The sequence below is a fragment of the Lytechinus variegatus genome, chromosome 1 (genome assembly GCF_018143015.1).
Source record: "Lytechinus variegatus isolate NC3 chromosome 1, Lvar_3.0, whole genome shotgun sequence".
NCBI lineage: Eukaryota > Metazoa > Echinodermata > Echinoidea > Temnopleuroida > Toxopneustidae > Lytechinus > Lytechinus variegatus.
Genome location: NC_054740.1, coordinates 55,832,437 through 55,858,432, shown reverse-complemented (window position 1 = coordinate 55,858,432; position 25,996 = coordinate 55,832,437). Strand labels below are relative to the sequence as shown.

The window sequence follows — 25,996 nt, the reverse complement described above, 5'->3', positions numbered from 1 at the left end:
CTAATGTCTTCCATAACAGATCACAATATAATTACATTTCTATAGAGCAAAGCATGCACTTTCAGAAATTAACATTAAAAAAAGGATTCATCTGCAATTTCATTTTGATCTGATTGATAATTAAAATTTTCACTTAATCAGGCATACTGACTGTCAATCAATCTCAAAATACCCACACTTCTGAAGAGTAGCAACAGGTTATTGATATATGGAAATTTAGATGAAAAAAAAATGTCTGTATTTGGAATGGGGATTAAGACTGACTGAATATTATCTAAAACTCAAATGAACCAAATTAGAAAAGGTGGTTTTAAATCCCTGCTTTGAAACCATGGATTATGTAGCTTCCATTCATCAACTGCGCTTAATTCAGGATATGCGTTGAGAAAGTATCCAAAAATAATACACCCTTTTTTCACAGCATGCTAAATTAAAACTTGTTACTAAAGTTAGAGCATTTGTCAGCCCAATGTTTTGAATTACTGAGTCCACTGTTTTTATTAATTAATCAATGGACTCATTAATGCAGTGATTATTGTTTTCAAACTACAGACTCCAACCACTTATTTGCTGTTAAACCTATCCAGACATCAAACAACCGGGTACATTTTCCTTATTCTCTCATTGCACTCACAACAAAATATTGAGGTTACTAAGGGTCGTTATTCTTTCATTTCATCTCTAGTTCGTCATCGTCGATTATGTACTGCGTGCAGACCAATACACCCTGCGGCCAACTTATATAAAGCACACAGATCCATTTAATATGACACCCTCGCAGACACGGGGTTCACAACTTGATACGACATCAGCGGATCATTCTTTAGTCAGTCAGTAGAATTATTAACCTTGACGAGACATCTCTACATCCCTATCTGGGGGTGCACCCCTGCCTCGCCCCTCTCATGCCTCAGGAGGCTTGTGGGTACCCGCATAGGGGAGCAAAATGTTCCTAATGTAATCTAGATGAGGGCATAGGAGGGTCATGAACTTGTTACCATGCCGAGGATCGAATAGCCATAACTCCCCAAGGATGTTTCATAAAGCCATTTGCAAATTACACATAACTGTAACTGACTCTTTTAATACCAAGCCACGAGAGGTTTTCATGTTTTTTCGCAATCGCATTAACCAATACTGAAACATGAAATTTGTAAAAAAAAATGTTGTTTTTTTTATTTCATTTTACAATGTGAAACATATCCTAAATTCTCTGAAACTGTCATAATGAAAGCAATGGAATACTGCATTACACTACCTGTCCAGTTGAATAGTTTTCAATAGATACAACACAATTTGTATCTTTTTCGAATTCAAATGACCTTAATTGCACCCGTCATGTATCAGGGCACATGTACAAGAAGATAGAGCCTTTTCAACAGACTGAGGGTGGAAACACCAATTACTAGCAATCAACTGAACATACAACCTTTTTGCATTAAAACATTTGAGTTGAACTCAGAAGTATATGTCACACCATAGCATTCAATTCCAACCAGGGAACTTACTAACACCAGTATTGCTCTTTCTTATTAAAGGGATGCTCCAGGCTGAGAATATCTATACCTGAATAAATAGAGTAAAATTTACAGAGCAAACTGCTGAAAATTTTATCAAATCAGATAACAACTGACATAGTTATTGAATTTTAAAGTTTAGCAATATTTTGTGAAAACAGTTTAATATATGCAAGTTATCATGAACATTCATTAGGTGGGCTGATGATGTCACATCCCTACATTCTTTTATCTTATGTTATTACATGAATACATAATTGTTTAATTTTTCATACATGCGTAAATGATGTATCTCCATTGTGATGAAATAAGTCGCAGCAAGAAAGAACTAATGCGCTTAAAGAGAAATGCCAGTAGTTGCAGTAAACACTGATTTCATGAGAAAGTCTGTAAAATCAGGCTTAATTGTCAGAATATTATCGAGGATCTAGATCTGGTACAGTTACATAAACTGAACATTGTGAAATCTTGAAATCTACGCTGAAAAACGTTCACACTGAAGATCACCAACACAGATAGGCACACGTGGGACAGTGTATTAATATTGCTGGAATAAAGACCCGACGGAAGTGACAGAATCCGCGCTTATTTTGCTTATTTCTCAGCAATTACACAATTTCTTCCAGAATCCTTTGGCACATATTTTTTATTCATACAAACAGACACTTGGGTGGTCATTATATTAGATTCTGTCAAAAGTCATTTTGAGATCGTTACCAAAACTGGAATTTATCTTTAATCCTCAATTGTTTAAGTTCTTGGTAGAATTTTTTTTAATAAACCTAATTTCATATATATTAACATAAAACAAACAAACAAGTGGGCATATGGCATCATCAGCCTACCTAATGAATATTCATGAAGACATGACTAGAACTGTTTCACCGGAATAATGCAAATCTTCCAAATTCATAACTTTGTCATTATCCGATTTTGATCAAATTTTCAGCATTTTGCAAAGTGAATTTTACCATATTTATTGAAGTATAACTATCATTAGCCTGGAGCATTCCTTTAAAGGTCAAGTCCACCTCAGGAAAATGTTGATTTGAATCAATAGAGAAAAATCAGACAAGCACAATGCTGAAAATTTCATCAAAATCGGATGTAAAGTAAGAAAGTTATGACATTTCAAAGTTTCGCTTATTTTCAACAAAATAGTTATATGAACGAGCCAGTTACATCCAAATGAGAGAGTTGATGATGTCATTCACTGACTATTTTTGTTTTTTTATTGTTTGAATTATACAATATTTCAATTTTTACGAATTTGACGATTAGGACCTCCTTGCCTGAAGCACAAAATGTTAAAATAATGGAATTCCATGTGTTCAGGGAGGAATGAAACTTCATTTCACATGACAATGACGAGAAAATAAAAATATTTCATATTTCATATAATAAAATACAAAAGAAATAGAGAGTGAAGGGTGTCATCAGTTCCTCATTTGCATACCGACCGAGATGTGCATATAACTGTTTTGTGAAATGAAGCGAAACTTTAAAATGCCATAACTTCCTTATTTTACATCCGATTTTGATGAAATTTTCAGTGTTATGCTTGTTGAGTTTTTCTCTTTTTATTCAAATCACGTTTTTGTTGGGGTTGACTTGTCCTTTAAAAATATGGATATCTGACTGCCAAGATACACTTTGTTGGGTTTCTCACCAGTTGTTTGAAATACAACAGCTGTTGGAAATAACATTCACTCCTAATGCTTGTACTGTAATCAGGAAAAGCGTTGAAGAATGTCATGGGATTCACAGCATTGCGTAAGGAGACAGGGATGACAGGCATGAAGTTCATTTGATTTATGACACCGGAATAAAGCTCTTCTAAAATCTAGCTCCCCTCCTCCTACCTTGCCTTTCTAATGTTATACCGAATTTCATTCACTTTCAAAAGTACATAAAGTCCCTCGTATCATTACGTTTTTCCACAGATTCGAAAGATGATAGAATGAAAAAAAAAAGAGATTGATCATTCATGAATGCTAATGAAAGCATTCGTTCCCAAGGGGGAATCGGGAGGCCTAAAAGATCAACAGTGCAATTTCAAGTTGGTTGAGAGAAGTTATTTGACAAAAAATTTCTAAAATCAAATGGTAAATCCTTTTATGAATGACTTGTTTTCATATGAATGACAACCTCTATAAATGCATTCATAATGATATTAAGTTCTCGTATAGATTTCATCACATCATACGATATAACGTCTTGATAAACTTCCAAAAGAATTGGATATTACCACCCTGGCTTTTGCCCGACAGCAAGCATTGCAAGGAGCAAATTCTCCAGGTCCCATTCAACCTCTCTGGCGGCCATTTTAAAGGCCACTTTAAATGCCATTTTGAAAATAACCACTTTCCCCGATGCGGATTTTGATAGACTTTTAGCATGTTATTCCAGACATCAAATAGTACAAAAAACAATTGAAAAACATTATTGTTGCAAATTTTGTTGGTCAAAATAGAGCAGAAAAGGGTTCAGAATGGCAGCCATATTGTTTTTTGCCATTTTGAGGATTTCAACATTAAATTCAAGGTTGGTAAACAACATATTTGGATTCAGCGCCCTTGCATTATGTTATTACACTTCTTAATTTAACATTAACACAATTTGCCTATTGCAGTCTACTTTTCTCAAATCAGGGGACCGTTTCATCAACATTTTTGTCTGACAAGTTGTCAGATCTGACATCTTTCCTTGGTTCTGATTGGCTGAGAGGCACTGTTACTATAGTAATTGTCGGATAAAATGGGACTTGTCGGATAAAACGTCCGACAATTCCTTTCATGAAACGCTCCCCTGGACCTGACTATGAAGGAAATCAATGCTAGGGCTGGGATTTGAACCCATGTTTCTCTGAATGACATGTGATTGGCAGGACCATGAGACCACCATACTCAAAGGACTCTAAAATATAGGTGGTTTCAGACCGCCTCGAAGTTCGTCAGTTCCAGGTATTCTCTGATCGGGAAATTTACCCCGATCAGAAAATACCAGGTATTTTGGTAATGCATGTGAAAGCAAATTACGCGTAATTTCCCCGAAAGAAAATACCAGCTAAATAGTAGGTACTTGGCAAAATTCAAAGAACTTTCGCGGGGATTTTTCCAAGGTTGCAGGTATTTTGGCGATGTGAAAGCAAATTATGGGGACTCTTAGCCCAGCGTGTCGTTGGGTGCGACGCTGTGGGTGGCTGCTGGGCTAGTGAATTTGAATCTCGTGCCTTGCCTGCTTATCAGACCATACTGAGCATGCTCGTAACTTCAGGAACTTATCCCGAAGGGTATGTTTTAGGGTGGTGTGAATGCAGGATTAATTAATGGGTATTTTTCAGCCTAAAAATGTTATCGTAATTTAACGGGGATTCTTGTGATCGAGGCGGTTTGAAACCACCTTATGATACCGTTCTTACTACCATCCTAAAACTAGTTTACGTGTAATGAGAACGTTTAAAGCGGTCTTGGAAGCGACCACCCTTACCGGGTTCATAAAACTGCCTCGTGATGTAGTTTTGAAGATCGCTTTGCCTCGCTAACTGGTTTTAGCGGAAGTAAGGACACAACAGTTCTTCGGGAAGTGATCTTCGCACATTGCAAGGGCGCTACTCCACACACTGTGTATAGATGTCTATATGAAAAATGTCACCCCCCCGAGCGTTACCATAGCAACAAAATCACTAACGTGAAGTGGTTTTGAAAACCACTTTTTGCTGATCAAATGGGAAGGCCAGCAAAGCGATCTTTCAAACTGGTTTCTTGTAAGCTAGTTTAAGAAAGTAAAATGAGAAAGGTGTCTTTATCTTCATTTGTCCTTTCTTTTTCTCATGTCAATCGCCAGTGATATTATAAATCCTGGGGTTGTTCATCTCCTTCTTCGAGTACAAAAGTACACAACATCATTCCTTTTTTAAAATACTTATACCCTTTTTAGACAGGCTAAAATTTCCTTAACCCCGTACTATTGGTGGGGCTAAATGGCAATTTAGCCCCACCTATAGTACGGGGTTAAGCTTAGCCCACTTTCGTTTTACACAGCGTTTTTGCAAAGTGGGCTAACCCCACCTATAGTACGGGATTATTTGGCCCTGCAAAAAAGCAGGGTTATCCCACCAATTGCGGTGCTAAGAGCAATAGTACGGGGTTAAGATCGCATGTGTAAAACGAAAGTGGGCTAAGCTTAACCCCGTACTATAGGTGGGGCTAAATGGCAATTTGGCCCTACCTATAGTACGGGGATAAGGAAATTGTAGCGTGTGTAAAAAGTGTACGAGTGAAGCACTTGTACTACGAATGATCGACAAAAACCACTAGTCCGGGGTTAGCGAGTTTCGTGTGTAAAAAGCAAGCATTCCTTATCCGGGTTAGCAATAACAATTTGGCATGTGTGAAAAGGAAAAAAAAAAGTACGGGGTTAAGGATAGTAAGGGGTTAGCGATAGTCCGGGGTTAAGAAAATCCTGTGTAAAAAGGGCATTACAGTATCATAAAACTGTTGTCCAGCAGGTGCAGCAGACCACATGAACACTCTTCGCTTTTATAAACAATTTTTAAAATGCACATGTTGCGACACTGCCTTATATGGGACCAACATTTGCATCTTTTCCAATAGATTGACATTGTTTTTCAATCATTTTTTAAATCTTTGCTGTGCTTTTTAAAAGTAATACTGCTTCTGGTAGAAGACCATTTCAGAGTGTTTTTTTTCTGCATTATAGAATTTAGGAGTGAAAAATTGCATGAATAAAAACACATTTTCATACTGTCAGCCATGCATCTGGGCTAAAAAAAATTGTGATATTTTAAGGTAACTGAAGTTGGGTAACAATGGACGGGTCAGCTGATGAAGGGTCCGGTGCTCACTAATAAATCAACCTGATAAAAGTAGCAACTTGATAAGGATGAGAGCATGTCAAACTCTTTGTAGACTGTATCTAATTTCTTGAGTGAGCAGGGATTACTTGATTCAAGCTAATGGAATATTTTCTTTACGCATGCCGATCGGTTTATACATTTGGAGCTAAGAGGCGACTTAGTCTAATGGACAAACAACTTTGACCTTCTTTTCTGTATTCCTCAAACCTTCACCCAAACTTTCACATTGATATTTCCTTGCAATGTTCCCTATGACGTTACTGAGGGTGCATTTATGCACCACTTTCTTACCTTCTTTCTTTCCCTAGAATCATGATTTGAAACGTGTTTCGAAAGTAAAAGTAACAAGTTTAAAATCACAAATGTAAAACACAAAAAAAAGGAGTGTTTGGAAAGACTTTTCTGCAGTCACGTTCAAAAACTGTCAAATAAACGCAGCAGTGATTTGAATCATGATTCTGACATCATTGTGTCGACCTACTTCCGTGTTCATGCCATACTGCGCAATGTCAGTGGTTTGCTTCACACAGTAGGCGTACACATGAATTGTATATTAATGTTGTGTATTTTTTTAATTAAACTCACATGAACATTGACCAATAACTCCTGGGTCAAATTGCGCAGTACGTTGCGCACTGGCTAGGCCTGAATTGAGGGGAAAACGGCGTTGGAGAGAGGGTCGACTGAACCTTGATTCTGCAGTTACTGTGATTTATGTTTGTGTTTGAATCACGATTCAGGTTTGTGGTTCTAGTATATGAGGTCGCATAAACGCAGTCCTTTAATATCTACATCCCCAATACTCCAAGCCAATATATATGCCTCATTTACTATTCCAAGAGCAATAGTTTTGACTGTACCATCGGTTATATTGCCCCCCTGAGATGTGTCTTGGAAGATCAAGTTCAAATTACATTCATCTGGTATCATTTGAAATACAATAAGCAAATAATTACAATGGCGACATTGATGGGATGAGCTTTATTTTCGAGGCAATCAGAATGTACATTAGGTATCTTTCGGTAGAGAAGCTTGATTCTCATTTCTGGTGTAATTATACCAATTTCATCACATGATTTTATGAGGCATGAATGAAGATTGAAAGACGTGGAGCAGAGAGTTTTGCATACCTGTATTATTTTGTAAAGTCTTGGTTAATACAGTTTAGGCCGTATATTTCAAGAAAAATACAAAAACACAGATTTTTGGAGGCAAAAAGCTTTGGGTTCTCTAGACATAGTGGGCATGAGTGTTCCATGACATTTGCTCCGGCGACAATTGCTCCAATAGAAAATCTGCTTACTAAGCGAAACCTTAAACTTAACCTCCAAAACTTCATAAACCATAATTCTTACCTTTACACTAATTTTTGCGCCAAAAGCTATTTAAGGGCAATTCCATAAAAATGATCAACCTTTTTGTACATTCGACCCCATTTTTCTCAAGTCTTACTCTACTTCATAAAATGACCAGGTCACGGACCTTTGAGAACATTAGAGAGTGTTATAAAAGTAGAAGTCAGAGACAGAAAGTTTCATTAAGGTCCCAAACATAGGGGGTCGGACGTACATATTTCATGGAACTTCCCTTTACAATCTTAACTCTAACCCTATGTCCTCTTGAGATATCAAGACCGGAGCAATTGTCACAGGACCAAATGTGTCTACAACAGGAGATGTAGGTCAGTTATACCTAGGACAAGTGGATGAAGGTGGAAGGCATCAACACATTATGAACAGACTTTCATCAAACCATAATGAGAAAATATGGAAGGAGTCCCCAGGTTATTGACTAGGGGTCAAAGTTTTATAAGCCAATTGCTAGACTTGAACTGAACAAACAAAATGTAGGGCAAAGATGCAATTGGTATTTGATGCAAGGCAGTGAATAGTGAAAAAAAAAACAAGTACTTTGCTCGTGGACAATATGAAAGCAATTCATACGGGATCCTTCTTCATGCAGAGTTTTGATGTACTGGGTAACAAGAAATATTGCCAAAATAAAAATAGCATTTTGAAATATGCTACCTTAGCAATATAGACGCTCTGTTTGGTAGGAGAATGACACCCATAAAATCATCCCTTTGTACGACACTAAAACAATAATCTAAAGAAAATCAGCATTTTTCTCTTCCTATATGGCCCCATATGATCGATTTGCTCAGGGTTTCTCAGTTTCAATTGAAATATTAAGGTGAACTGATGCACAGACAGGCATTATTGCACAACTGTTATATGCTTTCAGACCAACTCAATCATCAAAATACCCATTGATATAAGATATACTTAACCAGGCCTTAAAATACCAGATTAATTATTCTCTGCATTCATGGACATATGAACCAGACCCTTTTGGGGGTGATTTCTCAAACCTATTGACAGTATGCGCAATAGGGGTCCCGAGTAGAAGATGAGATGAATTCTTTCTTTCTCTTAATATAGCTAGCGATTCAAGGGCCCTATCGTGCCCGGGGAGAGGGGGGGGGGGAGATGTACCCACTGGGATTAGATAGAAGTACCCACAGGGATAGTAAGAAGTACTTGCAATTTGCTTTCACACTGCAAGATTTAACGCTAATAGGAAAAATCCCAACAAAATTTCTCATATATTAAAAAAAAACACTATTAAAGTTCTAATTAACAAGTGTTAACAAGTAGAGCCTATTTTATTTACGAGATAATACAGTAATTTCTCCCTCAAACAGGAAAAATACAAAGGCCCGTATTCTGAAGTCAGGTTTAACTTCGACAATGATCTAACTCTGTGCTAAAATTATGGGAAGCCAAAAGTGTCAAAATTTTTTATTAAGTTGCATGCTTCTTATGTTCACTTTGCTCTTTCCTGATTCATCGATGGTGCAGACAATAATCTATTTATACTTCCTACACAATTATAAATGATTTGAGAGCAAAATAAGCTGAAATATTATATCTCCACTATTAGTGATTTATGTAACAACTAGCTATCCATACTTGAACAACAACTTTAAACCTGAGTTTAAGTTAAAGGTCAAGTCCACCTCAGAAAAATGTTGATTTAAATCAATAGAGAAAAATCAGACAAGCACAATGCTGAAAATTTCATCAAAATTGGATGTAAAATAAGAAAGTTATGACATTTCAAAGTTTCGCCTATTTTAAACAAAATAGTTATATGAACGACCCAGTTACATCCAAATGAAAGAGTCGATGACGTCACTCGCTCACTATTTTTGTTTTTTATTGTTTGAATTATACAATATTTCAATTTTTACGAATTTGATGATTAGGACCTCATTGCCTGAAGCACAAAATGTTAAAATAATGGAATTCCACGTGTTCAGGGAGGAATGAAACTTCATTTAACATGACAATGTCGAGAAAATAAAAATATTTCATATTTCATGTAATATAATACAAAGGAAATAGTGAGTGAGTGATGTCATCAACTCTCTCATTTGGATGTAACTGGCTCGTTCATATAACTACTTTGTTGAAAATAAGCGAAACTTTAAAATGCCATAACTTTCTTATTTTACATCCGATTTTGATGAAATTTTCAGTGTTATGCTTGTTGAATTTTTCTCTTTTTATTCAAATCAAGTTTTTGTTGGGGTGGACTTGTCCTTTAATCATGACTTCAGAATATGAGCCAAAGTATTTTTATTTTTAAGATGGGTCTAAAAGCAGCTTTCGATACAAAGACAAAGGTAAGATTATATCAGGAACCAAACATGCCCTACTTTGAAGGATACTGACATCATTATGTGCAGCAATTTGTCCAAAACCCCAGGGCAATTTAGCTTTTTACCACCATAGAATTCATTTGGATCGGTCCATCTGATATTAGCAGGTCGTCAGTTTACGAGCACGGCTCACAGTTCTCAAGTAGAACTCAGAAATACAAGCTCGATAAATCTATATTTTGTTTTATACTTGAATATCAGTGGTGCATGGATACAACACAGACCATCCCCCCACCCCACCCCACTTTTTATAAAGAGTTGAAAAGATTCAAATCAAACGCAAATAGCGATGGATTCAAATCAAGAGATAGGAATTTTAGATTGATTGCAATCGAGGTTTGATTCGAATCCACTACGACTCTTGGTCAGACTGGGACCCAGGATTATTTTCTGAAGAATCTTGGCATTATTTTTACCAAGAAATTTGCTGTAAGCCAATCAGATGCAAGGAAAGTAAAATCTTATCGCTATTTGGCAGTGAAAAGCACGTACAAATCACTTACAAATCACTTAACTATATACCTTGCTTCAGATGGAGAAAAAAAAATAGTTCAAGAACAGTTTCACCTTCGTAATTATCTACAGGTAATATCTGATTCTTGACAAACTTTGAGAGTTTTGTCCAGAATGAATCTCCAAGTCCATTCCTGACTGCAATATCGCATAACTTGATGAATATGAAGACCGATACATTGTTTCAAGAAACTACCACACTAATTATAGGTTGATGAATTAAAATGTGAACTCAGGGAAACAATAGGAGCAACTTTGTCTCCATCTATGGTACCAAACGAACAAAGCCATTGCAAAATATGGGATGAAAATATACAAGGAGCATGTCTCCTTAAAACAGAGTCTACATGTTGGTAGCGATAGTGTTCTCACTGTCTATTTACCAGCCTTACAGTCTGAACCCAATGATTACAAGCATAGTTAAAGTATGAAGCAACCACAAATATCCTATTCATCATATCACAAGTTTACCACTGTCATGTTTATTTAACATGGACATGGACTGAATTTATACGTTTTAGCGTTAGTATACTTGGAAAAAGGACCACAGCAAAATGAATTACTAGCACACATAGAGCTATCTCTTGGTACTGAAACAAGAAGGGTGCTAGCAGTTCGCCCTGGTGGACACCAAGACAGCATGATCTCACACAGTCACAGTGGGGGCTTCGAAATCTTTGAAGCATTTCATCAGATCTGACAACTTTGTATAGAAGCACAGTGGTCAGACTGTTTCTATGGTAACTGTCACAAGAAACAAGACTTTATGGGATAAAACATATGACAGGTATGTTTAATGAAAGACTCCGATGGAGCTATTACTATGATAGTACAAACTAATTCTCACCTCCCATCTCTCTGTGCAGCTCCATTAGGGGTAATAGTCTTGATGAAGATACCCAGTTTCTCCAAGCCTGCATCTGCTCCTACTCCCATACCAATAATGCTCAAACCAAGACCATCAGATCCTGAAAATATAAAACAAAAAAATAATGTAAGAATTAGAAGGCAGGTATGCAAATCACACCATTCTAGGATTATCCCAACTTCAATTTATAGTTAGGAAGTATTATGGTGGCATGTTTCTGACTTATTTTTGTTCAAATGGTTACAAAGTATGTATCCAACTTCACAGCATTAATTTCAATATATTCATGTGCTGCACTCAACCCCAGGTGAAGCAAATGATGTCCCAAAAGGTCTCTACTAGATGAAACACAGAGTGCTAACAGGCTTTTTGCAACAGTTCTTAAAGCTGATCAGCTTGAGTATGGGTAATAATTGTGACCAGGGGCAGATCAAGGATTTTACAAAAAAGGGGGGGGGGCACATTTTCTGAGGATAAATTTGACAAGCAAAAAAAAAGGTCTTCACTTTCAAAATGGGCGGGGCACACTTCTTTGCCCCCCCCCTGGATCCACCAGTGATTGTGACTGTAACTACATTTTACTTGCAGCCTTCTTTCTTCCCCCCCCCCCACTGAATATCAATCATTTATTACTTTTAATCACTTATCAAACAATTATGATGATACAGAATAAATGAAAACTGTTCATCTATCAATTCATAATTTCAATAAGCTTGGTTTAAAAAAAAATAACATGTTAGAGAATAAAGGGTCAAAAAAATCTTGGCTGTAATCACTTTTATAATAGCCACTTGGCACTTTGGAAGTCTTATGGCACCAAAGTGAGGCCTAGCCAATCAAGCATGGTGCTATTAAACAACACTTGGTGTCTGGCCTTCTCAGCTGAATCAACATACTATAAAAAGAAATTATATAGATAACTATGAAAGGGCACTCTACGTGAATATTGTTGATTTAAAATTAAAGTGTTGGGTATCTAACCTATGATCGGTATTACAGAAGAGATAGACGATTGATGAAATTTACTCGGTAATGTTGAATAAACTGGTTGGCTAGCTATTTCTTTAAGGCAACAAATGGCAAGTCGGTGACACAACATTTGTTCCTACGACAATTGCTTGGGCTTAATTTCGTCTAAGATGTAGGGTTGGGGTTAGGGTTGCAATAGGGTTTTATGTTAGGTTTAGTGTTAAGCTTAGGGTAGGCCGGGTACACTGTTAGAAAATTTATCCTTAAACTAAAAGAAGTTCCTGCAGCAGAGTCTCGAGAACACCTGTAATCTTACCAGATTGCGTAATCTTACAGGAAATTGGTATTTGGTGTGTGTAATCTTACAAATTTCCTTAATAAAATAAAACACTCTTTTCCCCTTTTTCTAACAGACCTGTTCTGTTAAATTGCAGAAAAATTCCTGTTTCATGAATTTAAAGAATGATTCTGGTATTGCTTTCTGCAAAATCTTCTTTTATTTTTCTGTAAAATCAGGGTTTTTTTAACAGTGTATAGTGTTAAATCCAGGTTGAAGTTGGTCCATTGATTAGTGTGTAGAATATAGAGCAGAGCAATTGTCCCCGGAGAATCGGCAGGTCTCCCTGCCCCCCCCCCCATCCCCCACCCCCTCAAAAAAAGAAGTTTAATCCATTTTGGAAAAAGAATGCCCACACATTTTGCAAAAATATAGATGATTATTTCAATTAGGGTTATACTGTATTGAAAATATGTGTTCATATGTTTATGCAAGGACATTTAATCAGGTTGAACAAATTATTCAAACTTGAATGTCTTCAGATAAAATAGCTTGAGATGCATTTTGTTCAGGAAAAAAATCCATCTGGATAAGACTGTGAAATAAATTGATGAGAATGCTTCGGTTAAAAAAGAAATGGATGTGCTAAATGCATACAGATGAAAAACTTACACAGCAGCAAATCAAGGCCCATAATTAAAGAGAAATGCCAGTAGTTGCAGTAAACACTGATTTCATGAGAAAGTCTGTAAAACCAGGCTTAATCGTCAGTATATCATAGAGGATCTAGATCTGGTACAATTACATAAACTGAACTTTGTGAAATCTACACTGAAAAATGATCACACTGAAGATCACCAACACAGATAGGCACACGTGGGACAGTGTATTAATATTGCTGGAATAAAGACCCGACGGAAGTGACCGAATCCGCGCTTATTTTGCTTATTTCTCAGCAATTACACAATTTCTTTCAGAATCCTTTGGCACATATTTTTTATTCATACAAACAGACACTTGGGTGGTCATTATATTAGATTCTGTAAAAAGTCATTTTGAGATCATTACCAAAACTGGAATTTATCTTTAATCATAAACACACACACATTTTAACCATTTTTGTGGCATTGACATAATATGACAGAATATAAACAATCTTTTGGAAAAATACAGTCAGAAGGGGAAAATGTAAAGTCAAAAGTACACCATGCGAAATGAGGAATGGGAATAGGTGGCAAAATAGGCAGACGAAGCGAGGCTAGGAGAAAATATCGACGACGGTGTTAAGTGGAAGCACATTGATATTTTTGAATCGGGGTTGTTGAAATGCTCTTACATTTCCGCAAATAACCGTGCAACTGAAGACAGGAGCAATTGAGAAATCAAGAGTTTGGAATAAAGGGAGACATAAACTGCTCTTTCGCCCTCTCTCCCTTCACCTTTCCTCTTACATGTCTCCTATGAGGCCGTTCACATTACGCTTTCTAAAGCTAGTTTACTGGAAACCGATTCAGGAAACCAGTTTGGAAGATTGCTTTGCTAGCGATCCCATTTGATCGCAGGAAAGAATTTTCAAAATCACTTCACGTAAAGCGATCTTGTTGCTATAACACTCTCAGTGGGGTACAACGTTTCGCGCAAAATTTAAAACTGCAGCGCAGGCATTCAACACCTGTCGTGTGGAGTAGCGTGCTCGAAATGTGCGAAGATTGCTTCCCGAAGAACAGTTGTGCCCTCACTTAGGCTAAAACCAGTTTATCGAGGCAAAGCGATCTTGAAAACTACATCGCAAGGTGGTTTTCTGAACCAGTTTAGAAGATTACTTCATCCATTCTCACTACAGGTTAAACTAGTTTCCAATAAACTAGTTTCCAGTAAACTAGTTTTAGAAAGGTAGAGAGAACGGTGTCTATGTCTTGAAACAAAAAATGTCATTATTTCTTTACATGTGTGTTTTAATGCAGTTTGGGAAATTTAAATTTAGGCCAATGTGTTAAACATGCATTTGCTGCAACGTTCACTCTCACTGCTGATCTAACTAATCTGGCTTTCTAAAACACACATATAAGGGTTATTTCAATCAAGAAAAACCTGAATAGAAATAGAAAATATTCTGCACTTTTGTGAATTTTTGGAGATGTTTACAAATTCTGCCATCTCTTATACTTCACCATCTCAGGAGACGGACAGAAAATCCATCATATGTAAACCAACAAACAAGAGCCGCTTTGTCCAAATATAGAGGGGTTTGTTGTTGATGCTTAAATAATATAAGTTGGTGTTATTGAGAGGACCATGCCCCAGGTGTTGAAATACACCATGGATGGACTTTTGACACATCAACCAAATGGTGTTACACTATCACTGGTGTAACAGTCTGCTGTGACACTGGTGGTGTAGTTTAATAATAGTTTATACAGTGTATCTTCCACACTCCAAATTCAAATAACAAACGGAATGTGTTATAACACCAATGGGTGTTAAACTATCACCAGTGTAACTGATCCTTGGTGACACTGGTGGTGTAGTTAAAACACCATTTTTTTTCAGGGACAATTCAAATTCATATAAATAAAAAAATTGTTATAGTAAAAAAACACTAATGGGTGTTAAACACTGGTGTTTGGTCTTCTGTGAAAATGATGGTGCAGTGTATACATTTCTTTTTTTAAGTGTATCTTCCATATTCCAAATACACTGGTGTAGTGGTTCTCTATGACACTAATGGTGTAGTTTAAACTCCATAGTTTTCCAGTGTATCTTTCACATCGCTTAGAAAATCGATAGCACCACCAGAGTATAAGACGGTGATCCTCTTGGCTAATACTTCACCTAATCCTCTCTCCTGAATTGATCATATACTTATAGATGTCTATCCCTATTGGCTTTCAGGAGAAACTAAAACTTATGGATCTGCATTCGGATGAGGAAAGCAGATTCTATTACATGCTCGGCTAGAAGTTATCACTGCCCTCTAGGGCTGAATCTCTATAATCTATATCAATATCTCTCTCATTGTGTGCTCTTACGAAAATATACCAACATGATAGTCAGATTTACAATACCAAAGCTTTTGCCAATCTTTGAACTATCACACATACATAATCAATTTCCATACAAAATATCTGAACAAGATTGAATTTATACAAAGTATAAGTTTAGGCATCTTTTACATTTTCAGGATAAACAGAAGACTGCAGTAAATGTTTCTCGCGTATAGTAAAAACTGATTTATTTGAAGTGGAAACTAATGAAATAATGTTTCCACTTGGTACTCCTTGCTTGGTTCAATGTCTGACAATAGCTAGACAATTATGAGTGATATTGAACATTCCCTTAGTCCATAGAGTAATATGATCGTGTCAGCGGTTTTACAATGTGAGCATCAGTCAGTCAGTGAACCTCGGAAGATGTGAAAAATCAACCCAAAAAGCTTTCACTTCATTAGCTAGCTTCCCGGGGGTAGCAAATTCTTTATGAAGTTCCGACAAATCTATATTCTTTTTTTAAATCTTTTTGTTTAGTGATTGACACATTGCCTGTGATCTAAACAACAATGGTAATAGTAAAAAAGGGAGATAATTTGTGATCTATACGACTTGGTTATATCCTAATAATCAAATCTAAATCTTGCCAGACATTCCAAATAGTCGTGTTACCATCTTTGATATAAAGGTAAAGTCCACACCAGAAAAATGTTGATTTGAATAAATAGAGAAAAATCAAACTAGCATAACGCTGAAAATTTCATCAAAATCGGATGTAAAACAAGACAGTTATGACATTTTAAATTTTCAATTATTTTTCACAAAACAGAGATATGTTCAACTCAGTGACATGCAAACGAAACAGACGATGATGTCCCTCACTTACTATTTCTCTTGTTTTCTATTGTTTGAATTAAACAATATTTCATTTTTTTACAGATATGACAATAATGACCAACTTGACTGAACCATATAGTATATTAAGCAATACTAATTCCACATGTTCATGGAGGAAATACCTGTTTCACTTGACAATGAGGAGAAAAATTAGAGTATTTTATATTTCAAATAATAAAATACAAAAGAAATAGAAGTGGATGACATCATCAGTCTCCTTATTTGCATACTGACCAGGATGTGCATATAACTGTTTTGCAAAATTAAGCAAAACTTTAAAATGTCATAAGTTTCTTATTTTACATCCGATTTTGATGAAATTTTCAGTGTTATGCTTTATGGATTTTTCTCTTTTTATTCAAATCAGCGTTTTGTTGGGGTGGACTTGTCCTTTAAGATGCAGAATAAAAAAAAACAATACAGATACATTTAAGTAAAAGATATTTCATTTTTGCTCCAAATTGAGGAACAATCAAAAGATATCCAGAAGCCTATATGATTTTTCAGTTTTAACCAATTCAGCCTGATGCCCAAATAAACTTTGGAAAGGATCCATGAAAAGTTTGTGTTTTCCTTGGGAAAATAGGAAAGAGCAACATTCAACAGACACTTATCTCAAAGTAAATTTTCAAACTGTTTCATTTGTTAAGATGCACTGATTAATTAACTGTCATTACCTTAAAAAGTACATTTATTGAAATAATATCAGTAGATGTGTATGAGAAGACTTTCATACTTAAACATCCCCCTTGAAAAAAAAAAAACACAAACAGTCAATATTTACTTAAATTTAGTACATTGAATCTTTAAAGTTGATCTAACTTAATTCAGATGTGTTAAGGTGCCATAAAAATACAAGTAACTTAAATTAAAATGCTTAAGTTGTAAAACATTTTTTTTTCAATCAGCTAATTTTGAAACAAAATTTCATTAAGTACCTTCAACAACGTTTTTTGCATATGCAATTTCTAAAGATGTTGATTATAAACTGAAAGAACCAGGAACAATGAAGAGAAAAATTTGAGAAAGAAAATTCATTGATGTAAGATCAAGTATAACAAAAATGTACATTACTGGTATTTTAAATGGTATAAAACAACCAGAAATCCAGACAATTACTTAATTAAAAGGAATCCTTGCGGGATATCAAATAAGTAAAGGCAAAGTGTGAAGGAAAATTGAATGTCTTTTCATAAATGCACAGATGGGGCAATTATGAAAATTACAGTGAACAAATCAAGCAACTATTATTCAAGCAATTAAAGCATGAGAAAATTTATCTATTTCCATCAGCCTTTGGAAAATTGTGACAGTAAATGAAAGAAAATGGACCTAACCCCCATAGCGATAGTAATTACTTCCGAATCAAAAGTTGAAAACCCTTTTTGGTAGGAATTATAAGTTCATCTATTTCAATAAGATACTCCTCTGATAAAAAAAATAAAAATAGATTTTGCCTTTAAACAAGGGATGACATTGTTTCCTTGTTTTAATGAAATCCTTGCTATAAAAAATATTATTTTGTGTGTCCAACCAATGAAATCATGCCTCCATAGCTCAACTGTCAAAATATGAATAAAAATATAGGTATTAACAAGAGTATTCTTGGTTATACAAATACTTGCAGAAGTCTGAATGAACCCTATTAAATCTCTAATGCACATTGTCACCAAGGGGGAAAAGGAGAAGAAGAAGTGGAATGCAATAGAAATCCCATTGAGCTTTAATGGGCGATGTCAGCAAAACACAGCATGAGCACATTTCAGAAGAGAATGTGACTTTCAATGGACATACTAATGGCATACAAGAGGTTACTCCCCCATTGCATTTGGTACATGGAATCTGTTAAGCATTGATAACCTTTATTTCATTTTTGAATACTCTGAAATATTATAAAACATGAAGAAAAGGGTAGCTTTTAGAAAGTGTGGGCGATAACGACGCCAATGCTGGGAGAATGGCATAAATGTGAAAATAGAGAAATCAAAGCACATGGGACCACTGGAAAACGGCATAGCGGAAGGAAAAGGGGATGATGGGGAAAATGTTTAGAAAGAAAGCATCACCTCCAATGAAAATTAATCAAATCAATAAATTGAGCCACAAATATGAAAGTTATGTCAGGTCTATCTTTTCAAGAAATTTGGATTCCAACAAGTTATTAGAAAGCAATAAAATGTGGAGAAAAAATTAAACAGGAATATCATCAGGTGGGTGTTTAATAAAGCTGTTCGTAAGTTAAGAGTGACTTTAAGAATGACTGGTGATCCTTTTTTGTGGTGAGTGGTAAATTCATTGGGGATGGTGAAGCATGGAAGAAAGGTTCACAAGTCGTTCTTAACCTCCCTCGTAAAGTCGCTGTTAACTTACAGCTTTATGAAATGGCCCCCGGGATATACATACATCCATGTTACTATTATCTTCTAGAGTCATGTTTTTTTTTTATTTCAGAAAAGATGTTAGAGATGGTAGCCCATGGCGAACAATTAATGTAGAATAACCCTCACAGATCTCACGAAAAAGAAAACAGAACAAGGCCTCAAGAAAAGAAAAGAAAAGAGGATATAACAAGGAAAAGGCCTATATCCTAAACTCTACGATTTGAGTGAACTTAATTAATCTTTACAGCTGGCTGGTTGTTCTAGCATTCAAACAGCCCTGTTCATACAAAAAAATTGTATATTAGTCAGTCAAAGCAGGGCCCTGTCTTACAAAGATCCAATCAATCTCAACTGTATGGAAATCCATCCATACCATAATTTTTTTCTACAGGAAATGTGTACACGTGCATCCCCTTACTAGACAAAAAGAATCACACTGAATCTTCAAGAGAACGATGAATGTGCGAATATACATCATATCTGGAAAAAAATTTGAACAATCTCGCATTTTAGATGTTGACGTTGCCGGCCGTCCATAGTTGTGGTTGATCGGATCAATCACAACTCTTTGTAAGACGGGGGCCCTGGTTCTCTACATGCACAGATCCTAGCTAATAACATGTAGGTATTGAACCAACACACACACAAAAAATCTAACAATGGAGTACAAATAACAGGCTTGGGCATCGGGGTAAACCAATCAACACCACAATTTTTCCTGTCTACAGTCTCTCATCTTTTGAAGAGTATCACCCAAGCGGGAAATCTCTCCCCAAAAGTAGGGGGGACCAGGGGCTGGAAAATTTGACAAGCAAAAGAAAAAAAAAAGTTATCACCCAAAAAGTAAGGTCATCTCGTCCAAAATAGATGTTTTATTTCGATTTTGAGTGATGTATTTTTTTTTCTTTTCATCATACAAGACCAAATATAGTAGGGGGGACATTTGATATTGTGTCCCCCCTACTACTTTGATTAGGGGGGACGCGTTCCCCCCCCCCCCGGATTTCCACCCATGGTATCACCTCAGTCACCACTAATCAAATTCAAAGTAGGCGGTTTCAGACCGCCTCGAAGTTCGCCAGTTCCAGGTATTCTCTGATCGGGAAATTTACCCCGATCAGAAAATACCAGGTATTTTGGTAATGTGAAAGCAAACTACGCGTAATTTCTCCGAAAAAAAATACCCGCTAAATAGTAGGTACTTGGCGAAATTACGAGAACTTTCGTGGGGATTTTTCCAAGGTCGCAGGTATTTTGGCGATGTGAAAGCAAATTACGGGAACTTTTATCCCAGCGTGTCGTTGGGCGCGGCGGCGTGGGTGGCTGCTGGGCTAGTGATTTTGAATCTCCCGCCTTGCCTGCTTATCAGACCACACTGCGCATGCTCGTAACTTCGGGAACTTATCCCGAAGGATGTGTTTCGGGGCGGTGTGAATGCAGGAATAATTAACGGGTATTTTTTAGCCTTAAAAAGTTCTCGTAATTTAACAGGGATTCTTGTGATCGAGGCGGTTTGAAACCGCCTAGTGACATCTCAAATCTACTGCTATTTTAAAGGATTTATGAGAATAAAACAGAACAGGAAGAGAAAGTTTCTTAAAGCCCATCTGGAAATTCAGCAAAAATTGAAATTGTTTTTAAAATGAAACATGAATGGATAAATAGTAACCTAATCCAATTATAGATAGTTTTATAGAATCTTATAGGGAAGAGATCGATCAAGCAAGCCACTTCCTATCTTAAGCAATCCTATTTGGAACCCTAATCCCTACTTTAACACTCAATAGCATATAAAGGGTGATGGCATCACATCTTTTGGCTAATACATATTATAAGTACACAATGTTTATAATCCCTTTACGGTTACATCAGCAGTAGATATGAACACACCAGATATAGGCACATACATTCACTGCTGAATGATATGCACCGTATAAGCTAAAACAACATACACCAAATTGTTTTCTTTTTTTTTTAAAGTTTATTCCCAATCATTTCTGAAATAATCACACCACTGAAATCACAGTAATAACTTTGCAAAATGATTTTATGTATTTAGTTTGACTTTAAAGTTCTTGGTTCTAACATTTCTAAAATGTAGTGAAGTGGTTGCTTTGGCTTTTTACATTGTCTAATAACATTTTCCACATATTAATTTTGAAATACACACAACACCTCAGTCTTCTCTTTCTGTCTTTTTGTCTCTCTCTCTGTTCTCTGTGTTTTTTCCTTTCTATCTCGCCCTCTCTCTCTTAAAAAAAAACACAAATGTGATTCCCTACTGGGAATCACATTTATTCCTGTTTATCGGTGGATATCATGGCTCCCATTTTTCTACATCGAAAATTGTTCACATAGACTATTCCCCCCCCCCCCTCTCTCTCTCTCTCTCTCTTTTTTCCTCTTTCTTTCCCACCCTCTACCCTTCTGGGTATCCTTAAATCATATTGGTTTACTTCAGCATTTTGATGTTCTTACATTAGCTCCTATCATGTTGCGTGTTTACTTTCGAGATGTATCTTTTCTCTGTCCCTCACCCCCCCCCCTATCGTGTTTGGTAATAGCCCATTAAATCATCGACATCCTAGACTCCAAACTAGCCACTTTCTCAAACTTTCTTCTCCTAACTATTTAATGTTGTTTCCATCTCTGTTCACCTTTTCTTATTTTCCCTTTTCCATAATATCCCATGTGGGCGTGTCATGGTCTGGCGGTTCTGAGTCAGTCACTCTTGCCTTTCAAAAAGAGGGTCAGGGATTCAAAACCTAGTGATGGGGGTATTTTCCTTCAGCAAGATTTTAATTATCCATATTAGGCCTAAAAATTGTAATGTTGCCCTCTTAAAAGCCTTAATCAGAAAGTTAGATCAATCAGTCAGTTTGATTTTTTATTCATTTTAACTATACAAGCCAAAGCATAGGTAATGATAGTTGAAGTTTGTTACAAACTCTGGCTAAAATAATCCACATACTATTGTTATTATCATATCATAGGATCTCTAAAAAAAAATAATTATTTTTTTATTTATCTGACGCATCTTTGTTACTGTCACTCATTTTCATAATTTTGTATCATTTTCTATCACATTCTATATTCTATAAATTCATAATGAATGACCATTTGCAGTGGATAGTAAAAAGGCAATCACTGGATTTAGATATAATCCTTAGAATTAATCCCTCACATTAAACATTTTAATTCAAATACGATAATCGTAAAAAAAAATCTGTAGGATTCAAATTAAATGAAAAGTTTGATCTGTCACACATCACAGCTAGATCAACGTTAAATCCCAGCAATGTAGAGAATATACCGCCCTTCCCCCCTCTTCCCTCTCTGTCTGTCTCCCTCTCTGTCTGTCTCTCTCTCTCTGTCTGTCTGTCTCTGTCTCTCTCTCTCTCTAACCACCTTTCCCTTCCTATCTCTCATGTCAACTTACCTTTCTCAAGGTCGACAGGGAAAACATCCATTTTCTCCACTCTCTTCTCAAGTTCATATTCAGCCGACGCCGCGACAGGATCAATATCATCGTTCCGCCTATCATAGACATCCTGGGCATACGTTTCATGAACCTGTTGCAAGTCGGGCAAAAAGAAAAAAAGAGAAAGAAAATAGATGAGATTGATCAATAATTTGAAAAACAAAATCATTCAAGATTTTATGGGTTTTTTTGTCATATAACTTCTCATTAGGCTTGTGCTTTGACGTAAGTTGTAGCAAATACATTACACAATGATTAAAAGTGGTATATTTTAATGTAATGAGATGTATAAAACAGGATAATCTAAAACATGACAACTATGGGCCATTAATTTCATTTTTTTTCACTGATTAAGATTCAAAATTCAAATTACATATTAGCCTTTAACCCTGTAGAAAAAGGAGGTTATTTTATCTCTTAAGAAGCCTGTACATTGGTCCAAGATGTTGTTTGAATTCATTTTTACTTTTAACTTACAATGGACAGAATATTGTATGAATTTATTGAAACTAATGTGATGTAATAACTAGCTCTACACTATCTTCAAATACTATATCCATTGTGAATGTGCAATTGCTGTAATCCAGTATTAGTTTTTATTTCTAATTTTTACAGATATTTTGAGCAATGATTTGAACTATTTAATGAAAAAAAAAAGAATATGCATTACTAATAAACACATGTACAAGCTTCCATCAAGTTCCAATGTCATTTTAATATGAAATATAATGTCATTAGAAGAAATAAATCACCCCAATTTTTTGGTATCTCAGTTATCCTTGATCATGAACAAAGTTCAGGTTCAAGGTTAATAGTTATTCCAGAAAAATTGAAATAAAGGATCTGAAATCTAAAAAAGTGCAAGTTAATTTCAAGACACAAGAAAATTATTGGCACGACAGACAATCCCAAAGGTATTATTACTCAGGCCCCAATACTTTGGGCAGAGATTTTAAAACAAGTCCTGCCTGGCCTTGACCAACAGGTTACCTCAGCCTTTATTGATAATCTTGACATCGGAAGTCTATTCAAAATGTCAGAAATGCTACCAATGTGTCCTACATATGGCAACCGTACACATGCCAATATCTTCTTTCAATCGGAAGGTTTTTTTCTCTTCAAATTACCATTCATTTTTCTACTCTCTGTCCCATGGGGGGGGGGTGTTTCACAAAGATATAAGTATGACTTAAGTCACACTTAAATGCCGACACGTATCTGGAATACAACACGCAATCTAATTGAACAATACGCAACAGTCCGCGTCATCTTGGCATGATCTGACCAAAGTGGTCATGTCTTTTATACCGCGCGCAACTAGGCATTTAAGTGCGACTCTTAAGTCATACTTAAATCTTTGTGAAACACCCCCCAGAACCCTTCTGCATACAATATTTGTCTTAATTCATACTGTCATTAATAAGAGTAACAGTCTACTCATCATTTTACATTCAGTTCAACCATTCAATCAATATACATTCAGGCTTGTGATGATGAGAACAATGAATACTCAAATTGATAGAGTACATGTAATATCTGCCTTGAATTTAGCAAGAGTAAAGGTTTGTAGATGCATTGATTCTGCATTTGAAATGTAGTCATGTTCACTCAACAGTGTTTAACTTGAATTTTAAATACTTTATTTTGATTGTATTTTGGGAGTAGCAGCCATGTTAATACACTATGTTTGGAAAAGTGATGAAGACAGACAAATGGTACATTGACTGTCGGAAATACAATTTGCTTTTAAAGTTTATACCATGCACTTAAAGCACATAATTTCAAATTCCATTTGCAACATCTAAAAAAGTAAGGAACTATGATAACACAGCCAACAATAAATCTCTATCTCATTTCCATTGCCAATGGCTACGGTGACGATGACCACTTAAACAATTGTTCTTCCCACTTTCCCACATCAACTTAATTTTCTTTATTCTATGAATTTATCCCATAAATGATCAAGATCGACAATATTTGATGAATCGCTAGGGAAATTTTCAAGTAGGTAACTTTACGTTGTACATTCATTGACCTGAATGCATGAATGAAACAAAATGAGAGTAAGATAACACAACTATTATTCCAGACTAATATTGGATATTTTATTCATCTTTGTCAATTATAATTAGGGATATAACACTTGCGATTCTCAACTGCCAAGCTGCCCTTTTAAAAAAGCCTTACAAACATATTGGGAAAAAAATATTGGAAAAGAAGGAGAACTCGATGATGAAAAAATATCTACAGTGCTTTTAAGAAATTTGTTGTGTGACATAAACATGCTATCATTAAATGAAATACCTCTAAGAAAAATATAAGCTTATTACAATCTAAAAAGACATTACTGTAAAAAAATGACAGTTTAATTAGATTTTTTTGTTGAAATAATATACTATATTCATGAGTAAAGAGATAGGCATATACTCACACTAAAAGCTCTAGCTACTATGAAAAATATTTTAAAGTGAAAAGTATTATTCAAGAAAGTGGGGGTACTGATAGCAGAAGATATATTACTGCATTTGAATATTTTATCCATGTTTCCACCCGATTTTTGTTGTAATGTGGCATTTTCTTCTATTTGAAATAAAACACTGAAAGATTACCCTACCTTTTAAATCGACAAGTTCCTTCAGATCTTTAACAAAGTGGGGAAAGGGAATAGAACTTCAATAAAAACATCCAGACTTTTTGACACAATACACAAGTGGAATGACTGGATAATGCTTAAATGTGAGAGGTCACTAAAACACTTCCATTTCATTCCTCGTGCATCTTTTCACTTCATAAGTTATTCATGAATTCCCTTCACACCAAAACACGGAATCTGAAGATTAATGTGCTAAGAAAACACTGAATTTCAACATCAAAACGGAAGGAAAAATTGGTCCATTTATTCACAGCCACCGCTGACAATTGATGGGCATGAAAATCCATCAAAAAAACATTTATTCATCTCAAGTAAATGCCATGCAACTCTAGTAGGTCAGCGGGTCCGGCAAGTAAACTTGGTAAAATCAATGATGGTGCTATATGATACCATCATAAATGCTGGATTAAAAAAGTTAAGGATGTGTTCATACTGGAGACAAGTTTGAACACAGGAAAAAGAGACAGGTTTGAACACAGGAAAGGAAACAAGTTAAGATCTTATCTCTAAATTGCAGAAAATTGAAATTGATCCAGATCAACTGTCAATGGTAACTAGTCAAACTATGGATTCACTTTAAATCCAAATTAAGTTTAACATCTTAAATCACTCCATTTCAGACTCTGATACCATACCTCACTGACAGTGCTCTCTCCTATGGCCTTTCTATTATCAATTTTAAGATACATGTATTGCAATAAGTTTCTAGCACACCTAACTCATATAAGTTGAAAATTTTGTCGATACTTCTCGAGACTGCAGAATACAAAATACAGGGTTCAAATCTTGATGGAACTCTAATATGTCTTTTGCTAAGACATTGACAATTTGATTTACATATGATTTGCCA

General features: G+C 35.7%; 1 protein-coding gene across 9 annotated transcripts in view; it reads right to left on the bottom strand.

Annotated features, from left to right (window-relative positions):
• LOC121417485 (neurabin-1-like) overlaps positions 1 to 22,589 on the bottom strand; it is a 96,844-nt gene extending 74,255 nt beyond the window's left edge. For all 9 annotated transcript variants that reach the window (XM_041611208.1, XM_041611234.1, XM_041611241.1 and 6 more), the window contains exons 1-2: positions 22,452 to 22,589; positions 11,481 to 11,601 (exon numbers count right to left, since the gene is read on the bottom strand). In XM_041611208.1, the coding sequence (XP_041467142.1) occupies positions 11,481 to 11,601; positions 22,452 to 22,482 (152 nt within the window). In that variant the 5' untranslated portion in view covers positions 22,483 to 22,589. The remainder of the gene's footprint in view (positions 1 to 11,480; positions 11,602 to 22,451) is intronic.
• Between the last annotated feature and the right edge of the window lie 3,407 nt (positions 22,590 to 25,996).